General features: G+C 40.8%; 2 protein-coding genes across 4 annotated transcripts in view; both read right to left on the minus strand.

Annotated features, from left to right (window-relative positions):
- The window catches only part of efna2a (ephrin-A2a), a gene marked incomplete at its 3' end in the record, with an annotated part of 81,632 nt that extends 76,791 nt beyond the window's left edge, over nt 1–4,841 (minus strand). For both annotated transcript variants that reach the window (XM_005926021.3, XM_005926020.3), the window contains 1 exon segment: nt 432–4,841. In XM_005926021.3, coding sequence (XP_005926083.1) covers nt 432–574 — 143 coding nt within the window. In that variant the 5' untranslated portion in view covers nt 575–4,841.
- A 229-nt stretch (nt 4,842–5,070) lies between these two features.
- ptbp1a (polypyrimidine tract binding protein 1a) lies at nt 5,071–19,597 on the minus strand. Of its 2 annotated transcripts, none has more exons than XM_005926022.3 (16): nt 19,494–19,597; nt 18,662–18,715; nt 18,385–18,415; nt 14,987–15,047; nt 14,667–14,839; nt 14,120–14,266; nt 13,683–13,856; nt 13,332–13,442; nt 12,964–13,144; nt 12,771–12,848; nt 12,446–12,603; nt 10,973–11,006; nt 9,803–9,895; nt 9,302–9,518; nt 8,996–9,073; nt 5,071–8,713 (listed from the first exon to the last, which is right to left on the minus strand). In XM_005926022.3, the coding sequence occupies exons 1-16, from the start codon at nt 19,499–19,501 to the stop codon at nt 8,581–8,583; spliced, it is 1,731 nt and encodes a 576-aa protein (XP_005926084.2). In that variant the 5' UTR covers nt 19,502–19,597; the 3' UTR covers nt 5,071–8,580. The 2 variants fall into 2 exon arrangements, with proteins under 2 accessions (XP_005926084.2, XP_014190246.1); XM_014334760.2 differs by lacking the exon at nt 19,494–19,597 and adding an exon at nt 18,858–19,476.
- Nucleotides 19,598–21,140: the final 1,543 nt, after the last annotated feature.

The following is a 21,140-nucleotide window of genomic DNA, read 5'->3' on the forward strand; positions in this document are numbered from 1 at the left end:
GAGAGAGAGTGAGAGAGAGAGAGAGAAACTAAGTCTCTAGACACTGTTGAGAAGATGAGGCAGGATGCCCTCATTGTTTAAAACAAAAGGAGCTCTCTGTGCCACAGAATAAAATATCCAAGGTTCACACAAACACACACACACACACTTTCATTTGCCTCTGTCTGTGTGTGTGTGTGTTGTTAAAACATCAATATTGCAGCTTTCTGCCAAACCGCTGCTTAAATAGAAATGAAATTTAAATAAGACTGATGTGATCAGACAGCACATGACAAAAGACCGAGAAATGTGTAGGTTCTTAAAGATTTCAAGGTGTACGTGAGTAATGAGAGTTTTTGAGGGGCATCTATAGCAAGCAGGTAGCCTAGATAAACAATGTTTCAAACACACACACACACACACCTTCAGGCCAAACTCCTACTAAAACTCACTTGGGGTTGGAGCTATTCCAGTAAACAGCGTGTCTGTCAAATATGATCTTCTCCTCCGCCCACACGGACACCCAAGACAGGATGGCCAGCAACACCACCTCCATCACACACTTCTGCCCGAGCTGGCACAACATCATAGACATCTAGGGGGGAGTCTTTTATTTCTAACTGATATCAGGCTTTCACTGCGCTGCTGCTGCTCCAGAAATCCTTTCTAGATCATCAATGTCCTTCTGCGCGTCTTTTGATAAAATCGGTTCGGCGGTTAACTGGCTTGATGCTTGAAGTTCCGATAACCTCGGGGGTGTTTCAAGTCATACTGAATGTTTGAAATTCACTCTCAAACTTGGCCAATTGCGTATAAAACAGAAGAATTCACATGGTATTTACGAAAGCGTCGTCGTCGGCAGGATGCTGCTGGTGCGTCTCCTCTGCAAGGTCCGAAAGTTTTCTCCCATTACGCGCAGCCGGAGAGAGAGATGCGCTACCTGGATTAGGTCCTGTCTCTCGCTCGTTCGCTCTCTTTCTCTCCCTTTTCAGAAAAATGGTAATCAGACTCCAGAATTCATCCGAGGTTTACAATTCTGTCGGTGATATCGTAGCTCATCAGCAGACCTAAGACAACGCCAGAACCGGCCGTCATATTTGTTTACCCAGATTTCTGCTGCGCCTGGCGCACGCTTTGTTCCGCTTGTTCCACGGAGCAAATCTCTTTGCAGCCTAAAACTGCGTCCACTTGACCTTTTCTCTTATTGCAGTTCAAGAAAATGCATTCCGCACACAAAAGCGCGCTCCTTTTCACTATTTTTTGCTCAAACTAGTCACAAAATAACATTTGCAAGACGGGAGCATCCTTGTTAAACAACCGTAAGCTCTCACGGCGTGTCAACTTGGTGATCCCTCCGCTGCCACTGGCTCCAATCCAACGTAACTCCAGTTACTGCGCGTCTTTCCGTGCGTCACGCTGACCGGCGCAGGCAGGGAGCCGTCGATGATTACAGCTTTAATCCCAACACGCTCCCGTGCAACCTCCACCTATAGCGGCAACATCACTCAGAGGTACCCCGACTCGGTGTAAGTAACCCCCACCCCCTCTCTCCATCTCCCGCTCGCTTTTCTTTCTGAGCGGGCGGGGTCTGGAGCCGTGCTGTGCTGCGCTCCCTCTGGGGACTCGTGGCTGGCTGACTCACTGCGCCCTGGCCATATGCAGCCGGAGATGTATAGTGGAAAGTCTGAAGTCACTTAAACGCTTCATTCTAGGTAGTTAAATTACTTTTTATTGTGACACGAATTCGAAATCTTTGTATAAATAGTTGACATTAAGATCTCCCCCCCCAATAGGGAAATGGTAAATTATAGTTGAAGTTGACTTTGTTATTTTTCACCACAATCATCAATTTGACTAAAGACTGTTTGTTTGCATCTTATCGGGGCATGTAAATCGCCCACGAAGTTCACTGTTTGAAAGCCGCTCTCTGATGAATGGAAAGAGAAAGAGGGCGTCTGATGGATCGCTGGAACAGTGGAGTCATTTTCCATCAGTGTCCATTAGGCCCAAATGGCAAGCGGAGGCAGCACCGAGTCTAAAACCTGTGAGCCATAAACCTCCAGATAGCTGTTTGACAGAGCCCTGCCACCCCTGATGCCTCTGTCCTGCGAGAATGTGCAGACTACTCTGCGAAAAACTTATCCATCGCAGGTACTTAGTCTCCCCCCAAAGAAAGACGAAATAGTAACTACACTTGTGGTTCCCGCAAAGCGCTCCATGCGTTTTCGAACACGTGTTGATAAGACTATGTTGTGCAAAATGAGCTCCAGCGAGGATCAATCCAGTCTCAACAAGATGAGAATTGATTGCAGAAAACAGTTTTCAACAATTTCATTTGCATTCTTTAGAAGGGCATTACCACGTTAAGAAAATGAAAGGAAAGAAATACAATTTGCAGAATCACGAGCGAGTAAAAGGGTTTTCAAGAGCGACCTCTAACCAACTTTGATGTTCCTACAAAAGACAGTTTCCCCCAAATCAAACCCAAATTACTTGTTCCAAACTTCCCAAACCTAAAAGGCCCTGTTATATTAAGTCCAAGCTTTCTACTGCTCCATCCTTCACATCTCATTGTGCCTCTTGGTTGGACCCTTTATGCAAAGTGGCCTAGTTTTTCCTCTGCCCTGCTCTGCCTGCAAAGTAATGTCTATAATTTGGGCTTCAAATTCAGGCAGGGAGAGAACCCATGCACCCCCATAACCCAAATACAGCTGCATGTTGTCCGCCTCTGTGTATGAATTATTCAACATCTGTCTGAGGCGTGCATATGTAAACAGGTGGATAGTCTCCTGATGGCTTTCTTAAGAGGAAACACTATAGACCAAAGACATCCTTCACCTCAGTTTCATACTTTTCCTCAATTGTTACACTCTTAATGCGAGTCTAAAGCTCATGTAAGTGATACAGACTAAACAGTGTTGAGTTGATTCTGATATTACAGCCTCTTAGGTGAACCTAAATCTAAGAGTGTTGGTCAGAGAGTCAGCATAAGGGTTCATGCCTCCTTAATGTGGTGTTAAATCCTAGAATATATTGCTGGTTAAGCTTGTGATTGCACTGCAGTTTAACTCTACTCAAGAGAAATAAATTATAGACATGAGTAAGCTCCAAGATTCGAAAATCCAATGTGTTTTCAAATGGTTCATTCACAAACCAGCCATTCAAATTCAGCGTTTTCCTGACTTAAATGGCTGCTTTAGGGATTGAAAATGTCAGAAATTGTATACAGAACAGCTCCTTGAACCACTTGTCCACCCTGCCCCCATTCATTAAGCATGAGGTTTTCATTTGTGTGTGGCCTTTATGTTTGCCAGGGCGTGCTTGATTAGAGACCGCAGTACTAATGTAAATAAATGTTGCCAGATGTGGTTGAATTACTACGCCACATGGTTTCATTTAGTCCCATGCACATGGGCACTGGCGGGATCAAGCAAGGGACACCCCAAGGGTCTGTATTTGGGAAACAAATGGGAGGGCAGGTGGGGTATGATTACACAAATTGTACACTTATGTTTAAAGTGCACATGCAGTGCACTTTCTGTGTGCTTTAGACAGTGCAAAGGAGTTGAGCAGTAAAAAAAAAAAATAAAAAAATAAAGGCCTTCTTTGGTGTCGAGTAACTTGTGAATCAGAGCAATCTTGGAACAAAAATGTTCTGCATGAAAGTTTAAAATTAGATCAAAGCACCATATTCTGTGAGCTAAGAACATTACGTATCTACATTTGGATCATCTTACTTTGAGTTACCCTTCCACCCAAGTATGTAATGTCTTTGTGTTTCTGTATATTCCAAAGAGGTTTCTGTGCACACAGGTCTCTGCTTCAAATTAGTCTTAGTAGAGAGTGAAATGGAAAGATGCTGCAAGCAAACTAAAGTCTCTGAGGCAGCATCAAAAACATAGGTGAACATTAAACGTGAGATTTGTTGCAATTTTTAATGACTTGAAACATGAAAATGCACGTTTGGGCTAACACCACCTTAGTTCAGCATGCCAAAATATCATGCAGATTTTTCCCATTTTGGCTGTGCTCATCAAATATTCCGACTGACATCTTTCTTCAATATGACCTTCAAGGCATGCTTTTCTGCACAATGTAATGGCACGGGAAAAACGAGCGTGAAATTCAAACCAAGCCAGAGCTCGCTATATTTACGATTGCACTCGATGAGCTGCTGGCTCTATACAACAAAATCCAGGTCTCAGCCACAAATACACACCACTGGGCTCAGTTCTATTCTCATTTGTCCCCCCCCAAAGGCAAGGAAGAGCTGAGGTTAATCCTCTCCACTGCTCTGTAAGGAAGTAGTAGAAGAAAAAGGAGGATAGCGAGACAAGGAGGGGGAAAAAAAAAAGGATATAATGCCAGAAAGCCATGGGAAGCACTTGAGATTAAGCCACTAACTATTGACATTGTGTGAGTGGCAGGTAAAGTCACCTCTGTTCAGAAACCTTTGATCACCACCAGAGAACAATACCTCCCCCTAGTGGCCAAAAAGGTGTACACCTAAAATTACTCACAGGGGTTTGGGGTTCACCTCTCCTCACATCCCAGGGCACCTCTGATAAAACATGGATGCCAGATATACTGGGCAGCTATACTCCAGTTTTTTCTTAATCATTAACTTTATGAGATACAGTACCTTGGTTTCCACAGCAACACCCCTCCTTCCCGAGTTACACCCGCTAAACTTCAAAAGGTCAAACGAGAGCACAGGAGGATTACTCTGAATCAGTGAGAATAGTGAGTATCCAGCACTGCATCCCCAATTAACTCACCACAGTTTCATCAAGGAATTGTAACAGGATTGCGCTGAGTCCAGATGAGCAGTCAGTCAAGTTTAGATGGGATGAGTATGAAGCTAGAAACGCAGTAAAGGACAAAATACAACCCACCAGCAGTAAACAGGATGAGAAATGTTGAAAATGTTACAAGATGTTAACCGGTACAGAAGGAAAGTGAGGAAGAGACAGAAACCAAATGAGGCCAGATGAAAGAAAGAACAAACTAAAGATTTATTGAAGGCAGCAGAAGATGCAAGAGACAAGATCAGAATGGCAAGGGGGAGTGGGGCACATACAGAGACACTTCTGTGTTCATATAGGTTTAATGTCTTTGTGTTACAAAAGTTTTTTTTTTTTCTGTTTTACAGCTCAGGAGAGCTTAATAGGTCTGTGCTGTTTTATCAAAATATACATGTTTTGAACGTATGTGGATATACTCCAAATGATTTTGTGGTACAAAAACATGAATATATACAACCATCAACCCCCTTCATACAATACCCCCACCCCCAGCCCCCATATAAAAAAGAAAAGAGAAAAGTAAAAGCTTTTAACAAAATTGAAAGGCATACAATTTTTCTACACAACATCACAGCTAGGACTGCGGTTCAATTAAGTATTCATTCTAAGCAATCTCTACCAAAGTAGGCTCTTTGTAAAGTCAATCAAACAAAAGCGGTACAATATACAGTATATGTTGTTAATCAAAAGACAATTTAAATTAATGTGACTTTTTCCAAAGCATTGAGGAATAGAACTTGGAACTGCCTCGTATTTGTTGTAACGTGGGGGTGAAAGACGAGACAAAAAAAAAAAAAAAAACTCCTAAGAAATCAGAACACTACAAAACAGCAGGGGTAGAACATACTTTGGTCCTTAACAGCAATAACCGTCTGCAGCTACATGAAGCTTTGTTAAATCATGCATAAGAATCTTACAAAAATAGAGAGAGCACATCTGTATCTGGTCCAAGACAACAGTGGTCAAGGCTGTGGAAACTGGTGCTTGAGGCACACAGGAATGTGACAACGTGTAAGACTTCAGCGTGGTGGATCTATTGTTGAGAAAAAAGTGCACTAAACGCACCTGACTGTGGCATAAGTGTACACCGACAGGGTACTGGGTGAGGACTCTCTCACCCTGCAATTCTAGTATCATAAATTTAAGGGGGGAAAAAAAAGATATACTGGGATTTCAAACACCATTCAAGACTGTTATTACCATCAATTGACAAGTGAGTCAGAGCTGCCCTCTCACAGGTACGATTACCTGAATATAATGGGATAAAGGCATCTTTGTAGACAGGCTAAGATACAAACACCTGAATGAGAGGTAAACAAAATCAACTAATCGTGCCCGTTTCAGCCTTAAATTAAAAACTTAAGGAGTCAAGGCACTGAGATAGCAATCAAACCCAGCTACTACAAATAGCTATCAGTTAAGCTTAGAAGTGATACAAGTAAATTTTAACATTTAAAAGAGATAAATGAATATATAGGTGTCCACATATATTTATATATATATATGAACGTAATGTGGTTAAATGAGGCTCCAAACAACTGTCCTGAGGACTAAGTGATAGGAGACTGTAAGACAAAAAGGCTGAATACAGCTCTACACCTGCAACAATACACCTAACAGAGCTACATCACCTAGCAAGGATATTAAGCATCTAACTGACTTACATTCATAGTTTCTAGATACATATAATGGGGCTATATGCATACAGAGATAAACATTTGTTTTTTTTTAAACAAGAAACAGAAGATTAAATGAGCCACTTTTCCCCATTTTAACAATGCTGGTACAAACCAAAGGACAAAAAAATAAAATAAAAATTGAGAGCCATATATTACCAAATTAAGCCAGAGCAAATCTGTCTGGAACAAATTCAAAGTAAGGCACAAGACTGTAGAGAGAAAGACAGCGAAAGAATGCATTCAACCAGACCTCTTTCATAGCAGTGATGTTGTTATGAAATAGGAGGGTGTTGTTAATCACATTAACTGTGGCTCTGCACTTAAACCTTCATTAATATCATTAGTAACACTTGTGTTTACTTCCATTTCACATAAAACAGCTGCTGTGAAACAGGACTATTGAATAACCTTTGATAGTGGTATGGATCCCCAGAAGTAAATAGGTGGAAAGTCACACAGTAAAATAAAAATGGATGCTGGGAAATAAGTTTTATGGTCTCCGAGTCAAAACTTAATCCTTTGTCTCAAACCGTTTCTCACTGGCCAAACAGGTTCTAAGTGGCATTTCAAAAAGGCAAACACACACACACACACACACACACGTATCTCAACACAACTACTGTAATAAAAAGGAATGCTGAAGTGTGTCTGGTGCGGATACAATTCATCCACATAAGCATACATCTGTGGCGGAGGGTGTTTAAGTGATTTGGTCTTAAAAGGACAGTTCAACAGCTGCCTCTACTTTACCTCCAATTTAAAAAGAAAAAGAAAATACAAACATGTTTCATTGTAGAATGTTGCCTCTTTCCCAGGACCCCATATGCAAACTTATGGTGGGGGGAAAAATTATTAAATGTTAGACTGGATTTGATCCCGACCTCCTAATAAAGCTTTTATCAAGTTTTAGATGAATTGTTTCATTTGCAAGAATGCACGAGTTTCCATTGTTACAAGAGTTAGCAAGTGTAACAAAGCTTAAAGGACAACGCGATAAGCCCCTTTCAGACATGCAATCCCTTCCAATAATCTGACAGCATCCAAAGGTGTCGGGTTTGTGCTAAATGAACACCCTAGCCACTTAACCCACAAAAGCTGTGACAGCACTCTTACTAGGTTGGACCTTATGTAAGACTTTCAGCACACGAGCGCGTGCAGTCACAGCATTATCACTGTGCATGTCTCTAGTACATCTGTTAGATGCACAGCTCACTAGAGAATGCCTTAAACAGCAATAATGTAGATAGTAACATTTTGCATATTTGAAACATCTATGAGAGATCTCTGAGTGTCTGTGGGAGGAGCGGTGTGCAGTCCTATGATCAGCATTGTGCAACAAACACACCCTGCTCTTAGTGACAATGGCAGAAAGAATATTCCAAAGTGCGGTTACACCTCACTGGCATTGCTATTGACAGTACTTGTTCACACAAGTCTTTTGCAGGTATTGTGGCTCTCTCCGTCATTGTTGTGGATTTGTGAGAATGAACGCTACAGTTTAAGCAAGGAGTCTCTAAATGACAGAATGCTGTCAGATAAACAGATAAATTAAACGGGCAATGTTTAGTAACTCATGAAAGGATGCCAGTGTACAAATTCAGGAGCTTTTCTTTTAAGGATAACACAGAAGAATAGGTGTTTTTTTAATAATAGGCATTCTGAGTTGTCACAGTGGGGAAGCAAAGGTATAATAATGATTACTGTGAAACAGCTTGTATTAAAAATAGGACCTATCCAAGTGGAGACCTCATTAATACATCCCTGCTTTCCCCACTTTGAAAAGTCAATAGCTCTACGGAAGTCATCTACCAGTTTATGTCAGTCATTTTTCTACACTTTAATTTAAAAAGCTTTGACATCAACTTAAGACTTTACAACATCAACCAACAAAAAAATTAAGTTGTCCCCCCCCCCCCATTTTCTTAAGCTTAGAAGAGAATCACAATGAATAAACAATGTTGAACCTATTAATGACGGTGAATGATTTGTTGTGAAAGGAGCAACATTCATCAAAGAAACAGCTATAAATAGGTAATGGTGGCCATTTCCACTGAATGCAACCTCAAGAGTGGTAGCATTCAGATGGCAACAGACTTGGAGGATGAAAGGAAAGGCACTCAGATGGTGGACTTGGAGAAGGACACTCGAAGATGGTGGTTTTCCCCCAGATCATGGTTGTGGAACTCGATGAGGGACTCTATTGCCTCCTCGACTGAGCCCATCTGAATCAGAGCCATCTTGCGATCTTTTCTGTTAAAGTAAAATAAAAAAATAAAAAATTTGAACAATTTGTTCTCAAAGTGTAAGATCCAGCCCACTTGTGTGTGGGTTTTTCACCATTTGCTTTGTTGTACTCTCAAAACTAGGTTTAGTTCATGTGTCTATCAGACTAAAAAGGCCAACACTTTACAACCTTAATTTAAAGCAGGCAATTTAACCAAGAGCTGCTGTAGAGTGTTCTGAAGAAAGAAGAACTCAGCCGCAAAAAACAAACAATTTGAGAAAATTGGGTTTAAATGGACTAAAACTTACTGAAAGAACTTGAAGGCCTTGACTGTTGCTCCTGAGCTGGCAAATAGCCTCCTGAGATCATCCTCCACCACAGAAGGCCTGAAAGCAAAACAGCAGAGAAGTTAAAAAGCTTTGTAGGTTTATGTTTGTTTACTAAGCTGCAGGTTTCTGTGTCTGAAGTTGTAAAACAACAAGGCATGATTAAATATAAAAACCACCCCCTCCTCCACATACTGAGAAATAATGTCACGAACACCTGAAGGAAAAAGCTTACTGTGCAAAAGGTTGCTGGGTTAGAGCAGAAATGACGCCAAGGTTAACACTCACGGTATGTTGGAGAGGTGGAGTGTTGCAGAGGGTGGAAAAATGTTGGAGTAGTTTTTGGAGCCAGGCTTCTTAAAACGGTGCAGTGGAGAGTTGCTGAAATCCTTTGTGAGGCCCTGGTCCTCGTGGCCTTCTCTGGGAAGCTGCACTGTTGTGTGTTTTGACAACGTCACACGCATGGCCCTGCCATGAAGACGCTGGCCATTCAGGTGGCTCATAGCTGAAAAACATAAGTCACATAAACATGGTTTCAACACACTATTTTCAAGTTGTCTATCAAATTTGTTAGCACATTCTCCATCACTTAATTTAACTCTAAACAGCCACAACAATAAGCAGAAAATCAGCCATCTATCACAGGAGGAGCTGAATTACCCTTCTAAGAAAAGGCTCCAAACAATGCACAGTATAATAATGTGAGGAGGAAAAAAAGAAAAAAAAAAAAGATGAAAGTGGTAGATCAAAGACAGAAAATTGTGTTTTGTAGGGCTGCAGCGTCGCTACCTAGTTGAGCCTGTGTGCCATCAGACATCTGGATTAGAGCATTCTCCTTTTTATTGAACAGGATCTTCACTCTCATCACATCGCCATACACACCTAAGGAGGAAGGGGAAAAGCATCACAATGCAAGTCCAGCAAATGCTACACGCATCATGCCTAAACCAGGAGCCACACAGTCAATCACTGCAACAACAACAATTTAAACCATCAAATCAGATATAAATAGTCACACTAAGCCTAAGGAAACAGTGTGATTGAAGTTACCGTTAGGCTATTCTAGAATCTTTACGTTCAATTCTGCATGGGCGTCCTGTAACCATTCCTACATAAGCCCTCTTAAAACTAACTACACATGGATGGTAAAATGCCTTAAGAGGGGAGAAATCGTGATTTGAAGACAAAAATCAAAGATTAGTAAAAATGAGTAGTAGTGATCAATTTGATTGCTCTACTGTGAAGATAGAGTTGATTACTTCCCAAACTTGAGGGTCTAAACAGAGACATGCAGAAATAAACTAAACATGCACATACCTACATTTGAATAACTGAGAAAAACTGCAAGAGAATAAAACTGTGACATAATCTTGAGATTATGTCAACCCATAATCACAAAAAAAGCTGCAGCATTTCATCATTCTAGTGCAGCAGAGAGAGAGAGAATCACTGAAAAACAATCAGCATGTAAAAATGAAATTTGACCACTTTTTATGGCTAAATTTGGCTGGTGCAGAACCAGTAAAGGTTTGACTTTTATCCTCTTCTTTATGGTGATGCTTTAAAATTTAGATCGGCCTCATGCCTCGTTGCCAAACAAAATCATTCCCACATTTCTATTTAGCGGGGCAATATTTACATTGAAGGGCTTTGCTCTTTGAAGATGGGAAAAGTGCAAATGTTTTTTGCCCATGGACAAGTATCATAGCTTTTAAAAATTAAATGAAATGCTGCAGCTTTGTGGCATTCTCACCATACTTTTCTCACACAAACCCACAACAACCAAAACAGGTCATACAAACCCTCAAACAGACACCCCCACCCGCCATAGCCCTGTACTCTGATGATGAGCCATCAGTGGTTAAAAATAAATAAAAGCCAACAACATGAGACAAGACATGCCCACCTTGCCAGGTAACAGTAGTAATAAAAAAAGGAGATGAAAGGATGATAACGTACCGAAAAGAATAAAGAGGCAGTGTGGCGTAACGCTCTTTAGAGACAGCAGGAGGGAGCAGCGGGGCAGGGGGCCAAAAAGGGGAGAGGGAACAGGGGACAGGGGAAAAGAGACGGAGCGGAGTGGAGGACAGTGGAGTGGAGTCGGGACATGTCCGCAGGCCACAGGCAGCGAGGTCCACAGGAAGGCCACAGTACCATGGAGGAAGGAGAGGCATGAGGGACGAAGAGAATGAAGAGAGGAGAAGGATTTGAATAGCATAAGAGGATGAAGAGAAATGTGAGGATGGGGGGGAAGAAAGATGATGGAGAGGTAGATCATGGCAAAAAAAATAAAATAAAATAAAATGAAAATCAGGGTGTCAAAGAGGTGCCAATGTAGTGTATGCGTTTTCAATTTGTGGTGGTGGTGGTGGGGGATTTCCAAATTAGGGATAATGGTAAGGGGAAGGAAAAAGGGTTGGGTGGATGGAAGGAGGTGGTTACAGTAGTAATAACAGAGGAGTGACAGGAGGAGAGAGGGAACAATTGGTCATGGGGCGTGCAGTCAGTTGGCAAGATTTAAAGTGAGGGGTTAAAAAAACAAAAAAAACAAAAACAAAAAGAGGGATTAGGGGGACAGAAAGGAGAGAGAGAAAAGGAAGTAAAAAAACAAAACAAGGTCAGTATACACAAAGAAATGTAGTGCTTCAGACAGTAGAACTGGCTAAATTAAAATGCACTGTCACTATGGGAACACTAGGAGAAAGAGAAGAGAAAAAAAGATTAACAATGAAATACAGGAAAAAAAGGCAGAGACAATATGTACTTTTAAATTAAATGTCATGTTTGTTTAGATTACGTAGAGAATGATATAAAACAAAATTCTGAGCATCAATTTTAATAATTCTCGAAGAACTTAAACAGAATCCTTAAATAACCAAACTAAGTGTATTGACTACATTAACTACAGTAAATGTAATGAGCTTAAAGACTACTTGTATATTTATACACTATTAACGAGAATAATGTACATGATGTGTTGCTTTAAAACAAGACCAAAAAAGTAATATTGTCTCCCCAACAACTCAAGAATGATTTTAACTAATGGACAAAAATGAAGATATGAAATGGTAAGTTTTCTTTAAAGAAAACACAAAAAAAAAGAAGTTAGTTTTTTGAATAAACTTAAAATTCACAGTGAGCAAAGTGGCAGGGCAGAAACGCAGCAGGTTTGGTCAAACACAGAGAGGTCCTGAAAGGGAAGAGGTTTTGACTTAATGACCCCCTTGCAATTAAAAATAGTGGTAAGGGTAGTTCCTCGTGCAATCACGTGAAGTGGTAAGACATGAGGCGTAAAAACATTCGTTTCATTTGATCAAGTGGATCCACAAGCCAAAGTGTAAACAAAAGGCAATGTAACTGTTGAATGAAGCTCAGCACTGAACTAAAACAAAAGCAAAGGTAGTAGAGCTGTTTAATAGCATGTGTACTGACCTCAGGGTTCAGATTGCTGACCAACAAGACATTGTGGCCCCCAGCGGCAGCAAGCCCTGACAGGCCGAGCCGGCTAGCGGCAGCTGCTGCCGCCGCCATGCCAGTGTGGCCCACACCGAGGGACGCCAAGGCACTAGGAATACCGGGTACTGAGAGACCTAAGAGCAGTAAACCACAAATTACTCTCAACTCAATGCAATCCGTAGATAAAAACCTGAGAAATAATTTAATCATGAAGATTATCTGCTATATGTACATCTGAATAAACTACTGAAATACAGACATTCGAATCAGAATAGCAGGAAATATATTTTTTTGTACTGACCTGCCTGCTGAATAGCAAAGGTTGGGGGGAAGGCATGAGCACCACCATAGGGAGAGGCTGAGATTATACCTGGTGCAGCTATAACAACAAGATATAGAAGTAAGATTTTATTTTATTAATATAAATTAAAAGAATGACAGTGAAGTAAATCCTGCGAATTCTAATTCAAAAAAAGAATGGACTACATTCTTACCAAACGCAGCTGCTGCCATGGCCTGGTGGTCAATGGAGGGCTGTGAATCTGCAGTTGGAAGGTCTGGTCGGGTGTAGTCCCTGCTCTTGTCGTTGTTGTACTTGACGTTGAGGCTGGTAAGCTTGGAGAAGCTGATTCTCAGAGTACAGCAAGCATTGTAGATGTTTTGTCCATCCAGAGACTAAAGAAAACAGTGTTCTGTTAAACTTGAGATAACATATCTGGTGTGTTTTTACAGTGGCAAGTTTAACTAGTGACGTCTGAGCGACTGTTCCCAAAGTGTACTAACTGCCCTATAATGATATTGCTTTGTTTCAAAATGTCCTAATCTTAGTCCCATGCTGACAAAAAAAGTGAACCAATCGTACCATCTTGGAATGCTGCGCTGTCATGGCATCAGCATACTGGATGAGAGCCTGGAACTGGTTGTTCTTGGTAAAAGTGATGATCTTCAGCACTGTACCAAATTTAGAGAAAATCTGCAGGAGAGACACGATTATAAAGGTCATAATTTTAACACACCTAAAATAAATAAGAACTGCAAAACAGCTTTAGACTTTAGTGCTAGACAATGAGTGGTCAAATCAGTAGCTATACAGTTAAGATTTGAGGGATGTTTTTTGTTTTTTTTAAGGTGGGGCATGCCCAGACTAGTTACTTAAAACATCTCTGACCAGTCAAAAAAAACAAACAAAAAAAACTGTAGTAGCTGCCTTTACCTGGTGGAGTACATCCAGGGTAACAGGATAGAAGAGGTTTTCCACTATGACCCTGAGCACAGGGCTTTGGGCTGCCGCTGCTCCAGCCATGCTACCAGCATCAGCAGAAATGGCCACACTTCCCATTCCTCCTCCATGAAGGGCATTAACTGCCTGCAGAGCTGCCTGGGCACGCTAAGGAGAAACAGAAATACTTCTCAGCATCAGTGGTGAAAGGATAGTACCACCGAGTGAATGTGTGCAGCATAATGTTGTAAAACAAAACAATATTTTTAACAAATGTAAATAAGTTATTCAATATGCATTTTTTCAGTATGGAGCCAAAACTTGAATCCCAGCATCAAGCAATAAATTAAACAGCTGATGAAGCCCCAAATGCAAACCATTAAAATAAATATAAAGTGCACAGATCTGTGCCGCTGCTATAAAACCCTTACCACTTGGTTTGGGGAGTTGTCCGTCTTGAGCTCTTTGTGGGTCGAGTACTGCATGTAAATGGGGTGGTTTCTGATGACAGGGGTAACAGAGGAGTAGTAGCTCACCATCGTCTGTGCACACTCCTCGCTGTTCAGTTCCAAGAATGCCTGGGACATAAACATACTTATTTTGTTTATCCCATCACATACAACAAAGGTGACACCCTAATGCAACAAATTTAACATTCTTATCGATTCTTTTTATCTGTTATTAACCATTATAAATAACACAATTAACATGGTTACAGTATTACTGGTTATAGAACTACTTCAAACAGAAAACAGGTGTTTCGTGATCTGCTGTATTCCTCCAGGAAATCTTAACATCAAGCAGTGTCTATCTACCAACAAAGTCACAAGGATGTAACAAAAGGGTCATTGTTATAATTTTAGGTCAGGACAGAAGGATAGAAAGCTGATCCCTCGGCTCAGGCCTGGGAAAAAAATAATTCAACCAAAACTGCAAGTCATACAGTTTGGTAAGCAGACAGGCAACCATCTTTCCTACCTGGTTTTTCCCTTTCAGCATCAGCAGATTAGTGACCTTCCCAAAGGGCAGCCCCAGGCCAATAACTTCAGCCTCATTTATGTCGTTGGGCAGCTTGCGTACATGGACCACACGTGATGGAACACCAGGACTGCGGACGTCACCTTTGAATTTTTTGCTGTCGTTGCCATTGGCTGCAAGAGAAAACAGAAGCAGATACAATCAGGGAGGGAACAGGAGGCTCCGGTTCTTCCTGAATAATGGATTGATAACCATGGTAACACAAACACGTCAAGCACTTCAATAAAAAGGGGATTCACCCCTCCATGGCAACCCCCTACCTGAGTTCATGATATAGGGTCCGTTGGATATGCAGGAAGAAAAGAGTTCGTCGGATCCCCTCTGCAGAAGGAAAGGAAACAATGGTTCACTTCAGTGCGTTCACCCAATGAAGGCACAGCTTGGCAGGTGGAGAGCACGGTTCTCACATTACTAAGCTATTGTGTGATAAAGCAGGAAGTAATCTGATAACCAAAAGAGAACTGAGCAAACACACTTGAGAAGAACTCCACCTTCCTCACTAGGAGGAATCCAGTGAACTATCATGTCAGCAGGAATATCTGACTTCCCATTCCATTAAACGCCTTTTACAGTATTGTCAAACCTCAAGCTACTGTAACAATAGGCCATATTTTTGAGACAATGTGCAATAAAACACAATTATGCATAGCACGTTTAAGTTGGAACAGGTAGTTTTCAGCTTGAAGGACAATATTCAGTCAGGTTTTGGCCAAATAGCTGTCGGTGAGTACATCCCATCTTCTCATAATCCATCAGGAGCAGGGATAACACACTGAAGCCCTTTGGATCGCAAGACAAGATGGGGACACTTCCACTCCACACTAGACTACTGTCTGCCTTTTACAGACTCCCTCTCTAGTACATAAAAAGTGCTGTTTCAGGGCTGTTCACATGGTTGTGTGTTTGTGGCTGAGTGAGATGAAGTATTGCAGTCACAAGAAGTGGCTCAGCAGCATAAGCTCTACAACACTCTACAATGAAGGTCCTGTTCAGGCTGAGACTAGGGACATTGTTACGCAGCAGCACACACATATGTAGCCCGGGGGACTCTCTGGGAGTTGAAGAGCCCGAAGCACTTTAACAACAACCAGTCATGCAGGTTTGCTAGCATTCTTCACCTTGTGAATCTAAATAGAGGGTGGGGTCAGGTAAGCCTGCATACAAAAACTTATGAGAGATAACATTTGGTCATGCCTCCAAACAGTAGAACACTGCAGTAAGACAGTACTACAAGCAGTGGTATAAATACTCTGGCTTCTACACAGCCTGACAGAACTAATCAGTCTAAAATATAAATGAGTAATGGGTACTGTTTAGACTTATGATCCAAAAGTTAAAAATATTAATAATATTAATAATAATAATAATAATAATAACAACAAATAAAAAAATAAAATAAACAAGACAACACTGATTACAATGAACAGATGAGAATGGTGTGTTCCAATTTGTGGGAAGAAATTGGTCCCGATAATTCAGCCAATAGCAGATGCAAACCATGAGAAATGAAGGAAGTGGCTCCAGCCTGACTCGCTGGTTGTGGGCGGGCAGCGGCACACTTATCACTCAGCAGACTGGTTCCAAACAGGAAGAGCAGCAAGATGAGGTCTGCTTCCAGAGTTTTGCTAAACTTCCTCTGGGGAGACTGTAGGTTACTGTTAAATGTCGACTCCCTCCTCCTTCTTCCTCATTCTAATAATAACAACTGCAGAGCTAAGACAGTCCACGGTGCAGAGCAGGAGCATCAAGTCACTCACAAAATGGAGACTTGTGTTACAATTGAGCATTTAAACAGGATGTGTCAGAGTGCTTGCTAAGCCTATAGAAGAAAAACAGACCTGACCACGCATTTGCTTGAAGTCCAACACAGCCCAAATAAATGTATCAATGTGTTCACTTCCTTTGTTTGCTTAGGATGTGGACAGGATAACAATAATCTTCAGAGTGATGACACACTGCTGGCAAACACACCAAAACTTCAGCTTCCTTTCACTGACAACGGCAATACTTTAACTCTATTTTTAAAAGTTAACATGTAGCAGAAGCAATTTCTCTGTCCCATTCACCAAGTTAAACCTGGTTTGCATTGCATCAGCAAAAGAGGGAAAGGGACACATACTCTCCAACTCTACTGCAGCACATAGGGAAGGGAAAGAAAAAAGAAAACACAAACAAACCCCATTTTCATCTTGTAAGGAAACTAAACCTGAGGTGATTTATTTGTATGTGCCCTGCCTTTTGCAAACAACCTTATTTAGGGTTATAGGGGGTTGGCTGGTGTATTCTCTCAGGAAAAGTACAAAGGAGAGAAGCACAGGTATAGGCATGTTTGTTCACTGTGATCAGCCTTCACACTTGGAGGGGGCAGGGAGCTGTGCCTCGCCAGGGGGCTGGAGGGGGGAGATTGGAATGTGACCGCGGAATGCCAGACACTCTGCCCAGACGGAATAATTACAGATTCCAGCAAGGCAGGGCTCCATAACTCAGTGTCATCATTACCGCAGCACTTTAAATCCAAAAACAGAAGTAGTTAAAAAGAAGAAACAATCTCATCTGGAGTTAAACCCTCACTATTAAGCAGCAATCATTAAATCGTGTATTAGTGCACATGATGAAAAGAAACAGGCATTACTGAAATGAATAGAGGGGGTGGGGTGTGTCCCATGTATTGGGGGTGTGTATAAGAGTGCTTGTTCAAACACTGTAAAGACCTTTGGCCGGGAGGATGGCTACAGATCTAGGTTGAGCTCAATTAGTCCACCTACACTGAGCTGCTCCAGGCAATGTTACCAAGGATTACAGCAAAAACAGGAATTTTAACAACCAGCAGCATGCTGAAGAAACGGTGTGGTTTCTTCCTGTCAAGTCTGCATGCACAAACATTCAGTTTCACAAGAATACAACAGCTCAGTGACTAATTTACAAGTCCAATTCTTGCTAAGGATTTAACATTAGATAAGACTTTGTGGTTTTGTTAGAGCAATGATGGTTACATAGCCCTGTAATTGAAACACAACTGAGCAACAACAAGAGTCAGGGCAGAATTCAGCTTTCCCACATTCCAATAAGACCAACAGACTATTAAGGAACACACAAATAAACAACAGGAAGTTTCATTTCAACAGCCACACAGGCAAATGGAGACAGAACAGGAAAACATGAAAGCCCCACCTCTGAGAATCTATGCTAACATAATTATTGAATAATCCGCTTCCACCGTCTTGCTGTAACCTCTGTGCTGACCATTCAGCTCTATTTCATGAATGTTTAAAAAGCAAGTCAGTCTTCTCCTGCAACTTCATTACACATGAGAAAAAGCTTTGGAAAGGTATTCTGTATTATGGAGGAGGCTTGCAAAGTGATACACTACGTGCCACCAGAGCTGGCTCAGTTCTTTGAAATTGTCACTGTATTCTGAAAAACACACCTTTGTACAATATTACACATTTTTCTCTCTCTCTCTCACTCACTCACACACACACACACCAAAAGTCACAACTATATATGTTACAAGACCATATTTGGACTTAAAAACACTACATTACATACTAATTTCAGCAAGTGGGAGTCATTACTTATGCTGTAGTAAAGGAGTGCAATACTGTAAAATAAAAAAGGAAATAAGCAACCACGAGGAAGATGACTCAAAACTGCCTACCTTTGTGCCAGCTGATATGTCATGGACACTGCTGCAAAACAGAAAGAAAGTTCTCAGTAAGAAAATAAGGAAAACCATCCACAAACTATCCTTAAGTCATTGTTATAACATTCAACTGCATCGAAAAAAAAAACAAAAAAAACCCCACACATACACACACAGTCCTACAACACTGTTAGCCCAAAAGGAAAACGACTTCCTTATTTAAAGCCATAAAGAGCAACAGGAACCCAAATGAGTCGTACACAAAGACAAAACTATACAAAAATTTACTTACTCAATTTCAGGGACGTAGCCGGATCCCAGAGGGTACAAGTCAGCGTCTAGGCGGCTATAACGGTTTAAAAAGAGATGCAAGTAAACTTGTGTGAGTTAAAAAAAATTGAAAAAGAAAAACACCTATAATTACAACTAGACGCCGGGGGCGAATGCGAAGCTGTCTATGAGCTACTTTCGAAGTCCTTCAAACTTACGACATCAGACGATCAGAAGAGAAGGACACGTTCGAACTAAACAATACGCTATCATGTATCCTACTGCGATTAGATAACTCGGTTTAGAAGTCCCCGATTCAATCAAATGTTAAGGCCAGACATCTTCAACATGGCCCTGGCGCTCCGCGAACAAATGAACGCGGAAATGAGACACGTTGCTTTAGCTAGCGCTCGAGTTCCCGTGAAACCAAGTTACAAAGGTACCGTTAGCCAAAAACTAATGTCCGTCGTAGCAAACAAGAGGCTATCATTGTCTTCCTTAAATAAAGGCAAATGTTCCTATCACAACTCAAATTAAGTTGCTCTTGCTTAGAGTTACTAACGTTTACGATAATTAAATAAATAAAATAAGTGCATTAAAACATTCACATTAGTATTGACTGTTAGCCAACGCTAGCGACGACTAGCAGCTGCTAGCTAGCTTACGCTCCTGCTAACTGTTGCATGTTTTGATGAAAAAAAACTGTTTGAAGTTAACTTTTCTATTTCGACGGTACGGTGAAGGTACTTCAAACATCACAATATGTCCATAAGCAACCGAAATAAGATAAGAAGTTACTCCGCGATCGGTTTGTCTTATAAATATAAGTGTTAAGTGTGGCTCTTTTCACTTACCCGTCCATTGCACAAGAAAAAAACTGCAGGTCTGAAGCGAAGGTAGGGCGGCAGACTTGCTTGGTTTTCTTACAAAATGGCTGAACACACGGAGGCGAGCGCTGATTAGTCCAGGAACTTCCAAGAGCTGAAAACGGGCGGTGACCTGAGCTGCGATTGGACAAGAAGGCTTTCATTTTGTGAAAAAACCAGGGCCGCGGCAAATTTCCAGTGCATCGTATCAGAGACTCTTTTAGGAGTTAGGAGTTTGTTTTGGCTGCACCCAGATAAAAATACAGCCTAAAAAAGTGTTTTAGTTGTAAAAATCTACTCATACACAATTTCATCAAAAAGTGTTTAATAGTATACCCTAACAATCATACACACACGGCTGTTAACACGCTGTTAACAACTTTATTAGGTTAACACGTGTAAGGTTTATGGTGTCCTAAATTAATCGTACTGTCAATTGCCAATATCATTTTCATGTTTCTGTAATAGTCAGTCCACCAGTATGCAAGCTTTTTCACTGCTAAAATATATTGATATTTTTTTTACCAATCATTTTCAAATGTACTGTTCTACAGAAAAGCAGAAAAATAGTAGTAAATATTTCGATTCAGATGCCAAATTACAGTTAATTACTTGCACGCCTAAGAAGAAATAATTGTTTAATTATTAGCATCCATAAAAGAGCAGAGAGGACAGCAGCAAAAGCAAAGAGACTACATTTCTGAGTCAATATTGAGCCCACTTTGAAGGAAAACAGTAACAGTTAAGTATAGATATATTGTCAATATATAATGTGTAAAAGTAAAAGCAAAAAGGTGAAATCTCTCAGCTATATAGGTACTCTAATAAGTACCCCCCCCCCCCCCCCACACACACACACACAAAGTTTAAAGTACCTAATAAGTGTATAAGTAAACAGAATTAGCTCTACTTTATTTAATTCATACAATATAGCAAATTGTCACAGTTGGTGATGTAGTATGTGCTTTGATTTGTTTCTTGATGGTTTAAAACATTGCTGCTGCATTGAGGTTTGCGTTTTAATTTCACGTTCATCAGTGGGATAAGTAGGGATGGCTTTACAATAAAAAGGGAGCTATGTTGTTTTATTATGTTCGTATACCTTTCCTAATGCGAGGCTCGTAATAGGATAGCTGAAGCATCCATTTACCCAACACAGAAGAAAGGTAATTACTGGTGACTGATAGCATGGCAGCAATTAGATTTTGCTTTGTCTTTAGTGTTGATTTGCAAGATGTATTTGCTCCATACTTCAATAGATAATTGCGTTAGAACTCTCTTTTACCATTTGATTTTATTTTCCATGACTTGCTATATCCTTCTGGTTCATTCAGGGACATTTTTTTGTTTATGCTTCTGTCAGCAGTATAACCTCAAAACAACACGATAGTAAAATTTGTTTCATCAAAGGGAATACACTTCTAACAACCTCAAGAGCATTTTTAGATTTCAATTTATCTGATATAAACATTGTAATATATGTATGCAGGATAAAGCAGGACAATTATAGTTATGCTGAATAATGCATACTTAACCCTCTACTTATGAATGCCATTAAAATGCATCCAACTCTTCCTAGAGTCCCTAATTAACCCCCTTTCTCTTTCCCTCTCTCTCTCTCTCTCTCTCTCTCTC

The sequence above is a fragment of the Haplochromis burtoni genome, unplaced genomic scaffold, assembly GCF_018398535.1.
Source record: "Haplochromis burtoni strain Fernald_Lab_line unplaced genomic scaffold, NCSU_Asbu1 Contig_85, whole genome shotgun sequence".
Lineage (NCBI taxonomy): Eukaryota > Metazoa > Chordata > Actinopteri > Cichliformes > Cichlidae > Haplochromis > Haplochromis burtoni.